General features: G+C 43.9%; 1 protein-coding gene across 1 annotated transcript; it reads right to left on the bottom strand.

Moving 5' to 3' along the window:
• Window positions 1–883: 883 nt before the first annotated feature.
• Window positions 884–14,194, bottom strand: GPR37 (G protein-coupled receptor 37). Its single transcript, XM_085041965.1, has 2 exons — window positions 12,583–14,194; window positions 884–2,170 (listed from the first exon to the last, which is right to left on the bottom strand). Exons 1-2 carry the CDS (start codon window positions 13,282–13,284, stop codon window positions 1,352–1,354), a joined length of 1,521 nt encoding a protein of 506 aa, XP_084898091.1. The 5' UTR covers window positions 13,285–14,194; the 3' UTR covers window positions 884–1,351.
• Window positions 14,195–16,047: the final 1,853 nt, after the last annotated feature.

Genomic DNA, 16,047 nt, shown 5'->3' with positions numbered 1-16,047 from the left:
TTTCCAGTCTGCAACCTGGCTTGCTTGTAACAACTGTAGATTTTACTATATCACACTGTTGACATACCCTTATTTTAACAACTCTGTGGACAGCAAGAAGCCATCAGCAAAACACACCACGGCTCTCAAAACCAGCTTCAGAGCTGTGAGCTGCTAGTGAATAGCAGTCTCTGTTGAGAGCAGCATGGTTCTGAATCAATATACAGAGCCCCTGTGATTAATATTCATGCTACATATCCCAGAATAAATAGGAGATGCCAGTCTGATTCAAAGCCCTCTGAAATTGATGGAAAACTTTCCATTGACTGCCATGGGCTTTGGGTCAAGCCCCAGGTGTCCAAGTGTGTTTATACCTTTTAAAAAAGAAGGAATTCACTCTCCACATGTTTCAGTCCCTCACATTTATTGTCAGCAAACCTCTGGCAAAAAAAAAATGCCTTTCTCTGCAATGAGACTCTCACTGAAGTCAGTAGGAGCTAAATATACAGAGACTGAGAACATAATCTCAATGTAAAACCATAGTGTTCTGAAAAGAATCTTGATTTTGAAACCACACATGACAAAATTCAGTGATAAAGTGAATATTTCTTTGTAAGAAGTATAAAATAACTCAAGATTTTGTATACCTGCAGGTTAAGAACAAACTTTTCAGTGAGGCACATTGAACCTTCATAATATAATGTTAAAAAAGCCCGCTCCTATAAATCTAATACCATTATAACCTTCTTCCTTAAACACTGTAATTATATCCTCCAAGTGTAAGTATCCAAACGTTAATTAAATATGGCCATCTAAATTATTATATTCAAAGATTTTTTTTACCTATTAAAGGAATTTAATATTACTCATAGGTGTCTTTGTTAAATGCAGATTGACGATCAAGTTAAAGAATAAAACCTCATTTATTTTTATGCTACTTTATAAATTTTCTGAAGCCCAAGTCCTCTCACAACAGTGTACAATAATTGGATTAAAACTACCTTCAAATACTTTCCACCACATCTTTTACATGAAACACCTTGCAAAGCCCACAATGTCTATATAATAATTTTACAGTGATTATCGAAAAAAATACTATGGAATTAAAAAAAAAGTGGATTGATATGGATCCTCCTCCCCAAGCAATGAAATCCTAGCACCATACAAAATCTCATGATTTAAAACTGAGTGCTGGCTCTCCTTCTCTCTCTTTCTTTCAATATCCAAATTATTTTCCAAAGCATAACTGTTAATAAAGATTGGTTTCAAGAGTAGTTTTTAACAGTAAATTCTTTTCCTGCATTTTGCTTCAAGAAGAAAAATATGAAGTAAAAAAAGGAAAAAGATACAGGAAATAAAGTCCTAAGGTCAATTAACAGTGTGTCCCCACGGAGGCAAAAGTCGACATTTCGCGACGGATGGTACTGAAAGGGGAGAGCTCCAGTTCTGTGGTGTACTCATTGTCATTGTCATCACTCGTCACTGTGGAAGACTTCTGGATGCATTCATCACAGCAGCAGCAGCAACACTCCATAAAGGCCCGGCTGAAAGGTTTACAGAGACAGAATAGGAGAACTGGGGTAACACAGGACTTAAAGAACAAAAGGAACTGACTGATGAGATGGAGGAGGTCCATAGTCTGTCGAGAGACCCCTGTGGACATGTAGGCAGTCACAATGTTGCAAATATTTTCAGGAATGATGCAAAATCCATATAAAATGGTCAAAGCCACCACTGTGCAGTTCATCTGACTTTCCAGCTGAATCTGTCGCTTGTTCCCCCTTGTGCAAGCTTTTTCTGCCCTCCTGATTTTCCTGGCCGTCACCAGGGAGCAGGTAATAGTGAACAGGGTCGGCAAACAAAAGTAGCAGCCGAAGTACCACCAGAGCCGCGCCCCATCGTAGGTGAGAGCCAGAACATAGATGGTGTCGGGCAGCGCCGTGGAGATCTTCACCACGCAGCGCTCGCCCGGGGAGCTCCCACTGTACTCGGGGTCCTCCCTGGCCAGCTGGCGCAGCACCACCTCCGGCAGGGCCAGCAGCAGGGCACCCACCCAGATGACAGCCAGCTTGGCCGTGGTCGAGGTGCAGTTCTCGATCATCTCGTAGTACATCTGCACGTTGGTGGCGGCGCGGAACCGGTCGATGCAGAGCGCGCACAGCGTGAACGTGGTGACTCCCAGGGAGGCCACCTGAGAAGGAGGAAAGGCAACACAGGTTAATACACGTGCTGTCTGGGGGGAGGAAAAGAAAAAAAACAGTATGTAAGGAAAAATAGGGAAAAGAAAATGAGAAAAAAGGCGGAGGGGGAAGGAGAAGCAGTTAAGCAGTGTGGTGCTTGAGCACCATCAAAAGAGGCACCACAGACAGAACTGAGCTTCCAGTGTTTGCTGAACTATCATTCAGCATGCATTCCAAAAAGAGTACAGGCTTCTATTTTTTTGCCTACAAATTCTTATTCCAGCTTGGTGTCAACCTGTCCTGGAGATCCAAGCAAGCATCTGTGCAACACTAAATGGAAAAAAAATATCAAGGAAGACTGGAGAGTCTTACCTCAGCAAAAGTACAAACTTATGATCACGTCACAAGTTGATCATAGATGCAAAGGATCAAAAAATTAAACCTTCCATATCTAAAATATTTAGAAACCCTGGGGATTAGGCATCTACTGAATTGAGCAGGAACCAACAACTATTTTTGTGGACTTAGACTTTTGAGTGAAATTTTGATGGGATGTAGGTGCATAAAGCCGTCCTGTGTCATGAGTTCAAAGCAATTGTATTTGAAATCCTCAGACTTCCAGAGCCTGTGCAAAATTAACCTTCACTATAATAGTTAGGGTCTATATAATCTATAGTCAGTATTTAATTTAGAAAAAATGCAAGGAAAATCCAGGCTTAATTTCATATGAAACATCCTGTGGGAGAGTGTACTGTAGGCCAGGAGAAATGGGGGAAGTTTCATTCTTTAAATGATTTAAACATGCATTAGACAGAGCTGTCAATTATATACTGTGAGGAACAAGTACAGAGCAATGATAATGTTCTCAAGATTTAATAATCATTATTCTATGCATGAACAGAAATCTTGTGCTGTCATGAAACATCATTTCCTATAATTTTATCCTGTTTATAATTCAATTTACTAAAAAAGAAATTTGTAAGAAGACTATATACATTTTGGCCTAATTCAATTAACAATAATTTCAACTTCAGTTCAAATTTAAAGCAGAATGCCCATTAACTTCAATTGGTGAAAGATTACGTGCCCTGTTGAATTTTAATTCACTTATTTCTTTGGGTTTGCATACTTGTATTATGCTGAAAATGTGTTGATGCAAAGGAAAAAAAGAAGTTAAATAATATTCCTAATAATTGTGAAGAATGCTTACTTTTATCATGAATGAACCCTATATGTGCAATTACCTGGGAAATCTAAAGTAGTATAAGGCGGTTCACTATAATTTTACTTATCAAAATTTGATGTGCAATGCTACATTTAAATTTCGTATAGGCAGATTTTAAGAAACACCTTCTGATTTCCACCATAATAGTGAACTATTACTGTTTATGCATCTCTGAAAAAAGTTCTGCAAAGATAGATAGCACAATTATGCACAATTATATAAATGTGTCATTAATTTTGGCCTTCAATATTTAATGGCCATATCAGATTGCTAAAATTGACTATCAGTGAAAAATATTAGGCACTTGGGATTAGAACTGTAAGATGTTCACTTGGTTGAAGAATTCTTTGAAGCAGCTTCCTAAAAGATGGCATAAGATGCAATCTCTTCCTAATTAATTTGCAGAAACATTTAATAATGACAAGGCAGTACTGTAAACATTTTTAATAGGTAAACATATTGATTTGGAAGTTAAATTGCCTGACAAGATTCAAAGAAAGCTTGGTAAATACAGCAAAAAAATGAAAACAAATAAAGAAAAATTAAATTTCAAGAAAAAATATTTACAGGGAAATCTTTATGAACAGTGATAAACTTCCCTAATAAAATATGATTTTCTTGTATCACAGCTGAGAGCCCTATTTTTTAATTCAAGATTAGCAACTTTGTTTCCAAAATGCTTAAATGTGTGTGCAGTCTTCAAATTTCTTAGTGACAGCAAAACCTCTAGCCTTAACATTCAACATAAATAACAAAAGGGTCAGGACTCAGCTTGCTACAGTTAAGAGACAGGGAAATAACAGATTTGGAAATTAACAGGGCTTGAAATACAAATCAGCAGAACAGAAGAAAACCTGAGTCTTTGTAGATTAAGATTTTCCCTCTCAGCTCTTACACGAGTCTGCCCCCACCCTGACACACTCACTTGCACTGCTTCAGCATTGCTTTGCAAACAGACTGTTACACAGCAGCTGAGACAAGGAAACTCTGCAGCTGTTGGGGCTGGACTAATGAAAGAAGACATGTCTGCCATGAACAAACATAACCTACGGGGTTCCTGTCACATTAATTGACCAACAACTTGGAGGTTTAAAACAGTGAAATAGAGCAAGAGGAAACAGCTAAGAATACTGGAAGGCGGCTTTGAAAACCCTCCCGTGGATTTACTGATGAAACGCACTAAACAAAGCCGGTGTTTCCCCGGAACAGGCAACAGTTTCCTATTTTCTGTAGATTAGCAGAGTTAGTGATGCCATGGAAAAGCTTGCAAAACCAAACAAAAACACTCAAGCAGATGATCATGGATTCACTCCAGCTGACTTGCTAAAATGCAGTAGAGCAATCCAAGGGTTGGATTACTTACCCCACACTGCAGACTATGAATTATAGCCAGCAAAATGAATGAGTGCTGCTCAAAACCTATGTGGCTGAGAACTTGAACAGGAATTCTGCATGTTCACACAATTTCAGTTTAGGTGTGTTTCTTCATGCTAGTCACACTAATAATTAGAATTAAGCTGAAAGTGTGAAAGAAGTCACAGAAGTTTTCTTTTTCAGTGGTTTAGTGCCTTGAAACAACTACAGAACGAAGATCATTAATTTAACCAGGAGAAGGTAAAGCACAAATTAACAAATCGTAAAGTGGTGCAAGGCTGCATGACGTTTAATGGTGCTCTTCTTGTAACAGCTGAGTGTCTGATGTGCTGTTGCAGTCTTAATTCCACCAACCTGGCAGGAAATGAGGCAAGGTAAGGGCAACCCAGTCTCAGCAGTTTTTGATCATCACTTACTTGACTGGTTTATTTCCATATGGTCCCTCTGAAGATTCTCCTGCAGTCTTTAGACACTCAGGATGACATCATTTTACAACTTTCTCTTACTACATGAAATCAGAAAACTCCCCAAATTTCCAGCTGAATGACCATCAATCTGTTTTGAGGAAGTAGTGAAGGAACCCCTGCTTTGAGGATACACCCATACTATTTGGGCAGAGAACTGCTGTTGAAGGGAGTAGCAGCTACAGCATACACACACACAGGAAGACATTATTGTTACAAAAGAGTGTCTTTAAATACTGTTGCTCTTTAAAAAACATTGACAGGGATGTTACTGGGCACAGTGATGCCCCTTGGAGACACTGAATAAACCTCTGGACATTAGCTCACCATCTTTTAGTCAACTGCGTAAAAACTGATTTGGGGAACTGAGGCCACAGAGAACAACAGCAAACTCATGAAACCCTCAGCATAACTGCATCACTTCTCCTGTCCATCGTTCCAACACATCAGTTCCCCTTTCACAAACTTGAACAATTACGAAAATGTTCCCAGGCCTTTCCTGGCCTGCCCTACTTCTCCTGGCTGTGGTCCCACAGCTCTTGGCCCCGACCTCCAGGAGCAGAGCCTCTGGCTGACCAGCAGAGCAGTGCAGATGTATTACAGTGAGTTATGGCCACAGAAATAAGACTGAATTTTCACCCACTAATTTCTGGTCAAGGGTAATGAAAACCAGAAACAAAATCAAAAAAGGTGACTTGGTGGAAAGATCAATGAAGACCGAATTCTGTAAGTGAATACAAAAGAGAGGTTGGGTCACTCCATCCAGTAAGACAAAGAGCAACAAGTGATATTGCTGCTATCTACAAAAAAAAAAAAAATCAATTTCGAGATACAAAGTTGCTTAAGCCAAAGGACCGTGAATGTAACAGAAGGGAAATCAACCAGCTATGAGCAACTCCAGGCCAGAAATGAGACCATTCTGATGGAGGAGTGGAAACAATGTAGACAATGTTATGTTGAAAATGATAAAGATGTTACAAGAAGTGAATGCTTCTACCAACTGAAGCTGAATTTTTTAAGACAGAATATATTTTATATTGATAGCACAGAGTTTCTTAAAACTACATAGCACTCTTCCTTCCCTTGTTACAAGGCGAGTATTCAAAATATTTTCCTGTTGTAATAGGAAAGCTGAACTACAGAAAAGGTTGACAACTACCATCCAAGCCACCTCTGAGCTATCAGTGATAACCTGTAGACTCTTTCCATCCATTCCTGTTATATCATATAAATGCCTAATTTTTTCCACAAGCCATTATAGTTTATAATTTTCTTATGGCTGTTCTACATCCACATCAAACTTCATAGCTTTTGAATATGTTAATGCAAGATACCAGGGGGGCTACTGCAGATTTATCAGTTTTGCCTAAGATAAATAAATAAATAAAGTCAGCACAGACTACAATACTTTTCGTTGTGCTACTCTACACTTACAATACATAGTCCAGTAATAAGACCAGACTACTGCAAAATAAAAGATCATCCCATTGTAAACAATTATGTAGTATTTATCTAGATTTCTGAATTCTGTTCTTTTAATTAAAAAGTCCCCCTCTACTAAAAAAAAAAAAAGAACCCATATCAAAACCAATAAAACCAGTCATTTATATGAAAGAACAAAAATAAATAAATATCTCTATATTTCTTACAAGTGCTATTAAACATTAATGGCTTTATGTATTAAAATAGGGAAGAGTCACTCAGTGAAAACACCATGGTGTGGCAAGAATAATTCAGTGGCTAAGAAGTTCTAGGGTCAGGGTACCACTCTGACATTAGCAACCACGTATGCATCCTGAATAAAAACCTACATCACTTACCTAAAAGACAACATCGTAATTCCAGAAACTACTATCATGGAGATGGTCCTACACACATGGAATACCAGGTACAATACTGTTGTTCCCTTTGTAGTACCACCAACATTCACATCAAGGAGACACAGAACACACACGCTTTGTGTGATATTTATTTTTCTGTATATCCTAAGATATACTTCTGTAAATCTTAAGATCTCCTGTTCAGAATCAGAGTCCACTTCCATGTGCCACTCTTGAGTTCTGCTAGAAGCAAAAGCCAACAGAATATCAGGGTACTGGAAATATTCATTAGTATGCCACATGCTTATCCAGGGGGTTGGAAATATCACAGAACAAAAGGATTTAATTTTTGTTCGTTTTCCTGTTTGCAATCTACCACGCTACTATACAGGTAATTTTTTTTTTTCTTTTTCTTTTTTGATAAAGAAACAAGTGTCATTCTAAACTGATGATCAAATTCTTATCACAGTACACAAGGGACTCCTGCACTAATTCTTAATATTAATATTCTAACATGGAATTATTGTTAGAAATCTGCCTCTTCATCCTTTTGCAGGAAAAATCCTGTCATATGGAGAAATGACATCCCAGTGTTCAGAGCAGAGTCAATGATGCTGGGATCACAGATGCTGCCTTTTCCTCTCCACACATATGTAACTTAAATATTACTGACCCAATTTTAAACTTACTCTGACACAAATTCATATCCAGGCATAAATGCCCCATGCAAAGTTTATCAAAAAGCAACAACTTGGAAAACCCTAAGGACAGGGGTTGCAGAGGAAAGAAAGACTGACAGAACAACCAACATGGCAGCTACTGTCATGGTGCCATTAATACCAAAAGGGCAGAGATACATTAACACTTCTGTTTTAAATGGGTATTTATTATGTGAGAAATACTGAAGATATTCTGCTCAGTTAAAAGACACATGTAGCCATTGCCCTACAAAACTCTCACGATGAAGCTTTGAAGCTGCAAACATCTCTGAGTGTCTTTGCCTCTGACCCAGAGGACTCATTGCAGGTTCAGGAGCACAGCTCTGACTAGAGTCAAAGAAGAGACATAAAGAAAATGCCACACATCAAAAGACACAGAAAAGACAGATAATACACAGCTTTTATAAACTCCCATTAAAAATGTATTTGCTTCCCTAAAGTGAAACTCAAAATAGGGATCTCTTCTGACAGCTTTGAACAAGCAGAGAACAGCCACTTTCTCTGTGCTTCTAACTTACCTCTGTCAAGTAAAAGAGAGAAATGGGAAAAAGCCTCACCTCAAATTGCCCTGGAGGACCAGCTCCAGGGAAAGAGAGTAATTCACAGTTCAGTCCAAATCAATCCTTATGCTTTCCACTAAGAATACTAATTGTGATAGCTTTCCTGAGCTGGAACTCAGAAACAGGACTGATGCCACAAAACGATTGCCAAAAGCACATGCAGAGATTGGGCATCAGATTTCAAAGGCTTTTACTGTCAGTCTGCTCCAGAGTCATGCCAGTCTCATATGCATTGTATGGTCCAGATGAGAACACCACAAACATTGTCTTTCCGTTCTTTGTGAGGTGTATGAGAAAGGCAGAGGGGCTCATGTTTACCAGCACTGAATGCAGGGTTGTGTATCATCACTGGCCAAGGCAATTTCTTGCTCTGTGCTGGACTACACAGGATGATAAACCAGCCTCTGCAAACCTTGTGCTGGACCATTCCTCAGTTCTAAATCCTTACTCAGCTATAAGTAGCTTGATTCAATATGTTGGCACAGAATATGATGCCTTCTTTCTATAACCCTCTCAAACACATAAAGTTTCTGGTGTAACCTCCAAGAGCAAAATGGACACAACTGAAGCAAACTTCCTTCTAAAGCCCAAAAGAAAGTTTCTAGTCCTAGCTGACAGAATTCATTTGTCATCTTGAGCAAGTTGCTCTGGGTCTTAAACAACTTATTTAATCTCTTAATTACTGGCTTCCAGTATTAAAAGTAAAAACAATACAATTTCACAGGACTAACAGCTGTAAAATATTTAGAAGCACAGTAACAATACAGATTTTTTCTACATTCATATTTCTTTCTATTAAGGCCTAGCATAAATCTTTCCAGGGAAAACTGGAACTACATTGTTCAAAAGACTGTGTGTGCTTCAAACAAAACCAAAAGGATTACACATCAGCAGGAATTAGCCAAAGTAATTGTCTTTGTATTGTCATTTACCCCATGTCTCCTGATTCTGAGTAATACTGTGAAAAGTATATGAAAGACAAACACAGTGTGCAGGTAAACACTTCAGTCATGTATGCCAAAAGCTAGAATTCATGCAGAAAAGTGGCAAAAAATTAAGCAGAGTATTAAAAGTGCAAAGGAGAAGCATATCCCTACACATCCTTACAGGCAGAGTGGCTGCATCAGCTGTTCTAATTCCCTTCTCAAATCCTTTTCAGTACATTCAGAACTAGTATTACAAGTGGCCATACTGTGGTACAGTGCACAGCTGAAATGACTACTTAATGTACTTGTCACAGAAGATCTTTATTAGGTATGGGAAAACTGCCCTTTAAATTAAATTTGTGAAGACATTCCACTGCTGGAAGCTCAGTCTTTACCTACACAAAAGCACAGGAAGATTTCATAAAACATTTTCCCCAGACTGTGTGTGCATATGTGTTATCACTGGCAACAGATGCTTTGTTGGAATTCTGCACAATATCCATTAAACAGCACAAATAAAAACCAATTGGCCACAAGAGGCTGAACTAAGAAAACTCAAGGTATTTCCCTGGGATCACTTGAAACCTTCAAACACCACAAAGCACACCTGAATTATGTTAAAATGTTGTGATCACCATATCACTTGTTGCACATAATCAGACATCCCCTCTTTGCTAGTTCTGAAAATAAAAGCTGCTATGACAGAAGACTCAGGCCAGTAAGAATTTTTAATGCTTGACATATTTCTGGATCTACAAACCTGAGTGAGACACAGCTCCCTAAACAGCACATGCAAAAAAAAAAAAAAAGAAAAAAGAGATGGAGAGCATGGAACAAAGAGACACTTAAAAGAACTAGTCACTCTGCAAACTTACAGAAAACACAGACAAGAGGTTAAAATGTCTCCATCTTCAAGAATATGATTCTATTTGTATTCCACAAAGGTCTGGAGACCTCTCCAGAAGATAACTGTCTACAGCTTTCCTCTCAAGCTGCTAAGAAGACTTCACCCCTTCCCAGTGTGTGAGAAGGATGGGCCTCCCCAGGTGAATTACAAGGGAAAAGTGTTGTTCAGCTGTCAGATGAATGCACTGCTGTAAACAATCCTGGACAGAGCAAGGAGCAGCAGCTGCTCATGGGCTGCATTTCATGACATGCTCCACATCTGCATTGCTCCTGGTGGTGTCAGTGTCACTGTGTAATGTCTGTGAGGTTAGAACAACACTTGGAAAGTGGTGAACCTATGCTCTAACTGCCTTCTCTGCCTCAGCAGGGTCAAATCCTGATTTAAAGGCCAGTGTCCTTCTTGCCAGGTGAAGCTTGTAGAGAGTCATGATCCACTGGTGTTCAGCCTCTGCCACTCATTGCTACAGTTTACAGAGGGGGAAATCAGCCCTTTACTTAATCCTCTCAAGGTGATGACATACTTTACATACATGAGTATTATATTTAATGACCACTGAACAAAAAATATACAATTCTGGGAGCAACACAGAACCCTAAGGCTATACCTCTTCATATCTGTACCTTAGACCTAAGTTCATTATATTTCCTCAGGGAAAATGCTTTACTTTTAGACACCAGTAATAATCAAGCCCAAGACAGGGACCAAGCTACTGGTTCATCCTGACTAGACTGGTGACAGTTCTTGAATAAGACTTCAACTCTAGACATCCTCAGAACATTAAAGTGAAAAAATAACATGACTTTAAATTATAATGGGGTACATCTGCAGATGAATATTTTTCAGGATTACAGTTCTGAACTTCAGCAACTACATTTCAGTTAAACTACTTTCAGTTTGACAAGCTCTCTAGTGCCCAAAGCTGCAAAGCATAAGCAACTACTTTTGAGGAACAGCGTGGCCATGCAAATAATTTAAATTACTGACCTTTAATTAGAATTGACACTACAAAGAATTATTTCAATTTTGCATGAGGATGCACCAAAAAAGAGTTAGGAAGCACAAAATGTCACATGAAAGTCCTTGAAACACAAACTACACTATCTATTTTAATTGAAATGGTTATTTTAAAAACACTACTACTTATTTTATTGGTTTACAGAGTAGGCCCAGAATCCATTTCAGAAATTTTAAAAGATTGAAGCACTATCAGTTTCTCAATAAATACATATTTACTGAATCATGTCTTCTTAAAGGCAAACCAATTAAATGTACTCTAACTTTTTCAAATGCAGTGGTATAGCACCAGCCTGGAATTCAACTAAGTGTAGCACAGCTCCACCCTTTGTCCAATACCACCAGTGATAAACTGTATCACAGACGAAAGAAGCAATGATAATTTCAGGGCTACACACGATACACATCTTTCTTAACACTTTCTTAAAAATATCATAATATCATTTGACAGTTAATTCTAGGTTACTGTGTACTAATGTGCTGCTGAAACTGATACTCTGTGTATTAATAACAGATTGGGTATTCGAGGGCTTTTTGGGAGGGGGGTGCAGGTTTGACTTTTTTGTTTGGTTGGTGTTTTTTTCTAATAGTTTATTCTTAGAACAGGAGAATCACCAGTTGTTTCTCCAGTTCTCAGTTACAGAATAATGTTGAACAAAAGGTTTTGGTAATACAGGAGAGCCAGCCAGAACTACAGGCTACCACCCCTAGTAGCAAGCCTTAGTGTTCAGTTCCAGTAAATAAATAAGGCAGACAACCTGAGCACTGCCGGCAGGACTGTGGCCAGCTGTCTGAGAGCTTCTTTGACAGAGCCTCTGAACAATTGCCAAGAACCTGCAGTTTAAACGGAGGTGGTGTCTTAAAAAAAAAAAAAAAAAAAAAAAAAAAAAAAAAAAAAAAAAAAAAGCTAAATAAAAGTGAGATTTTAACGCTGATAAGTTAAGAGCCCAGACATCCCACTGATGGGTCCCTTTTATAATCACCTCCTTACAAGCTATCCCCTCAAGCCCTTCACCCGCTTTCCTTACTCACTTCACTTCCCGAAAACAACCAAAGCAAAATACTTGAAATCTAATTCTGAGAGGATCGCTTGCTTTCCAGGATCACAAGGAGCACGGAAAGTTTGGTAGAAGTCACTCGAGTGACAGGAAGCGCCGGACGCACTCAGCTGGAGGCACAGAAATGCCGGTGCCGCTGGACCCGCTGCGGCCACTGCCGACTGCGGTGTCTGCGGGGCCGGGCCGGGGCTTCGCTTTGTCGCAAGAGCACCGGGGTAACCCGGACCACGGCGAACCGGGATGTGCCTGGGCTGGCAGCAATGACGGCGGGCAGCGCCGACCCCGCACACGGCTCAGGCTTGCGGCGGGGAGAGGAGCTCTGGGTCCGCGTATCCCCACCAACGGCCATTAATTACCTCGATGTACGGGACGATTTTGCAGGAGAAGTCTTCTAGAAGCCACTTCTTGGTGAGCTCTTGGAAGATGACCAGCGGCAGGCAGAAGAAGACGATGAGGAAGTCCCAGAAGGCCAGGTTGGCCAGGAGGGAGTTGGAGATGCTCCGCATGTAGTAGTTGTGGCAGACGATGCACATCACTGCCATGTTGCCCATGATGCCGATGCCGAAGATCACCACGGAGAGGCACATGACGGCGTAGGCGCCGTACGACTCCTCGGTCAGCGGGTAGAAGGGGTTGCGGATCCGGGCGCGGCGGCCCGTGGCGTTCCCGCGGCCCCCGGCGCTGCCCTCGCCGCCGGCCGAGCCGTTCAGCGGCAGCCACCGGGGGCCGCCCGCCCCGCCCCTCCCCGCCGCCGCGCCGGCTCCGGGCTCGCTGCTCCGCGCCCGCCGCCGCCCGGCCCCCGCCGCCCCGCAGCTGCTGCCCGGCCCCGCCGCTCCGCCGGCTGCGGCGTCGGCCCCAGGAGGGAGGGCTCCGCGCCCGGGGAGCGCCGCTGCCGCCCGCCGGCCCGGGGAGAGGGGCGTCGGGGCGGGCGGCGAGCGGGCGCGCTGCGGGAGCGCCGGCGGCCCGGGGGCTGCGACAGGGTCCGGGGCCAGGGCGCAGGCAGCCCACGCGCCCAGCACCTGGCAGAGCAGGGCGAGGGGAGCGCCGAGGGGCCGCATGGCCGGGAGGCGTCGGGGCTCACCCGCTCTCCTTCAGACCCGGCGGCCGCCTCGCTCGGCGGGGCTGGGAGCGGGAGACATGCCCGTCCGGCTCCTGGGGACAGCCCGCCCGGCCGCGGCCGGGTCAGGAGCAGCCGCGACGCCGCTGCCGCCGGAGCGCGGCTCTCGCTGCCGCCGGGGTCCGCCGGGGTCCGCCGCGGGTAGCGGCGGGCGCTGGAGGTGCGATGAGCGGAGTGGCGATGAGGCTCTTGTCGCCGAAGCCCGGGGCAGACCCGGAAAGTTGTGTCGCCGTCTCCGACGCGCCGAGTTAATGTAGCAAGTGCCGCGCCGGGAGAACTCCCCCCCGGCGCTCCGCCCTTTCCCGGGACCGCTGCCTCCTCGCCAGCAGCCGCACCGGTCTCGTGCTGCCCATTTGCGTCCTCCCGCCGCCGCTGGCAGCCAGTGGCTCTGTGGGTGAGGAAAGGTCCCTTGAGGAAGACACCTCCCCTCGGCGGGCGGTCGCGAACACTAACTCCTCATCTCCAGCACCTCGGAGAACGCAGGTTGTTGCGCGCCGCTCAGGGTGTTTCAGAGCTTTGCAAAACTCTTGCCGGGATCAAACACCGCACCCCCAAGCGCTCGCACGGGAACACGGGACGGCGAGCGCGGCCGGGGCGACAAAGATGCTGCCGGCGCCGGCCGGGCAGAGCCCCGGGACGGAGCCCTCGGGGCTGCTCCTGCCTCCCGAGTCGTGCGGGCACCAGGAACAGCGGAGAGGCAGCCACGGCCCCCCGGGCAGGCAGGGGCTGGTGTACGGCGGGCTGCGCTGCTGTGCCGGCTCCCCGCGGCCCCGGCCCCGTTCAGCCCGGTGAGGCTCGCTGGGCTCGGACCGGCTCCGCCGCCGCTCTCGGGGCGCGCCGGAGAGGCGGGCGAGCGGCGCGGCGTCCGCAGTGCGCAAGCGCCGCCCGGCGGTGCCGCGGGGCCGAGGCACCGCCCGCCGGGGGAGCCGGGCGAGGGCCGGGCGTGGGGCGGGCAGGGCCCGGCGCTCCCCGCCGGCCGCCGGAGCTCTGCTTGCGGGAATGCGGCCCCGGGCGGGGATGCGGCTCCTGCCGGCGGTGAGGCTCCTGCCGGCGCATCCCTGCCGCCCGCTCTCCGGAATCCCCGCCGCGCCCCGGTCTCAGCGGCTGGCTGCCCGCTCGGGCCGCGGGTGCCAGCGGGGCTGAGGGGAGCGACAGGCGGGCACAGCGCTCTGCTCTGCTGCCGGCAGTCTCGGCCCGGCACGAACCGCGGGCACTGCGAGCGGAGGGTGCGTGGGCTGGGAGGCGTTGGGGAAGCTGCCGGCACCGGGGCGGCACAGCAGCCGCCTTGCTCTACACATTACACCTCGCTGCAGGGGCAGAGGCCACGGACCGGGAGAAAGGGGCGAGTGTTCCCCTGGGAGAGCGCTAAGCGAAGCGGCTGAGCGAAGGAGGTGGTGCTCACACATCATCCCGCAGTGGAATAGCTTCAGAAGCATCTCCACAGATTTCTTAACTGCTGTGGACGTTTGTGTATGGTTTTCTTTCTTGCCTTTTTGCAGTTAGATAAACTTCACAGTTCTTTCTGCTTGTTTCTCTGATTTTTATTCATTCAGGTGATGGCTTGCCGAATTTGGATGCAGTAACTACATAAAACTATAAGTACCCTTAAGGATTCTCCATCACCCCTACCAGTTGCCTTTTATTTTAGAGCTTTTGTGCAAATTACGCCCAACTAGCTTTAAAGTTTAATACTTTTCCCATAAAGCAGTTTGAGAAAGTGATGTGCTGTCTTTCCTTTGAAAAATGTCCGTGACAGTTATCCAGAAAACACAAACAGGACAAACAGAAAGTTTTTCCTTTTCTCAAGCCATTCTCTCACACATGTAGATGAGGTGTAACTGTGGAAACCTTAAGGTATTTCCAGGCTTATGGGAATGTGTAATAAGTTAGGCACTGCTGTGTTGCATGTCCCTAAGTACAAGCGAAGCCATTTGCTTCTTCTTCTTCCTTAGCAATGTAAGTATCATCTCATGGAGAAAAATGACCAAGCTAATTTTGAGACTTCCGAATAAATAATATGTTTAATCTAATAAAGGTATCCATGAATGTTACAAAGTAACTAGGAAATGTTAAAACCTTCCAGGAAAAGAAGAGAATGGCAAATATATTTAACCTTTTCCCCCTTATATTTTTCTCCCATTTGTTCCTTCTGAGCTCAGCTGGTGTATAAAAGGAGTTAATGATGATAATGAGCTTACATTTACAGCTCCTTTCTTCCTGAAGAGTCCCAAGGGGCATTACAAACAGATATGATAAATTCACTGCTTGTTGTTAAAGGGTACTGGGGAATATTGCTGCTGGCTTTTATATTAAAGGAGCAGACAGGAACTAGCAGACATATTGCCCTTCTACATACTTATGCAAGAAATATGAATCATATGAAGGAGGTTAAGAAGTGTTTGGTTGACATCAGTGATCCTTTAATGGTGAGGTAAGAACTGAGTTGTGTATAGGTTTTCCAGTGTCAGCATTCCACCTGCTTTATAACAGAGGAAAATTATTTCTGAACACAAAGAGAAGTCTCATAAACTATTATCTTTGTCACATTTCTTTTGCCTAAGTATTTTATTTGTTGCAAAGAACAGCACATGCAGAAAATTTGGATTTTGTTGATTGTATTCAGTAAGTCTAAAAAGGTCTTTTTTTGCTGGCTTTAAAAACAGATGATTTTCCAATGTCATGGTCCCCTGTTTACTATTGCTGC

The sequence above is a fragment of the Lichenostomus cassidix genome, chromosome 1Aa, assembly GCF_008360975.1.
Source record: "Lichenostomus cassidix isolate B80296 chromosome 1Aa, HeHo_3.0, whole genome shotgun sequence".
NCBI lineage: Eukaryota > Metazoa > Chordata > Aves > Passeriformes > Meliphagidae > Lichenostomus > Lichenostomus cassidix.
This window is presented reverse-complemented; position numbering and strand designations above follow the sequence as displayed.

What these genes read in the sequence shown, in the direction of transcription:
- GPR37 (XM_085041965.1), bottom strand. Translation starts at nt 13,284, where the DNA reads ATGCGGCCCCTCGGCGCTCCCCTCGCCCTGCTCTGCCAGGTGCTGGGC. An exon ending in AAATCGTCCCGTACATCGAG is followed by an intron (nt 2,171 to 12,582) that starts GTAATTAATGGC and finishes CCTCCTTCTCAG; the next exon opens with GTGGCCTCCCTGGGAGTCAC.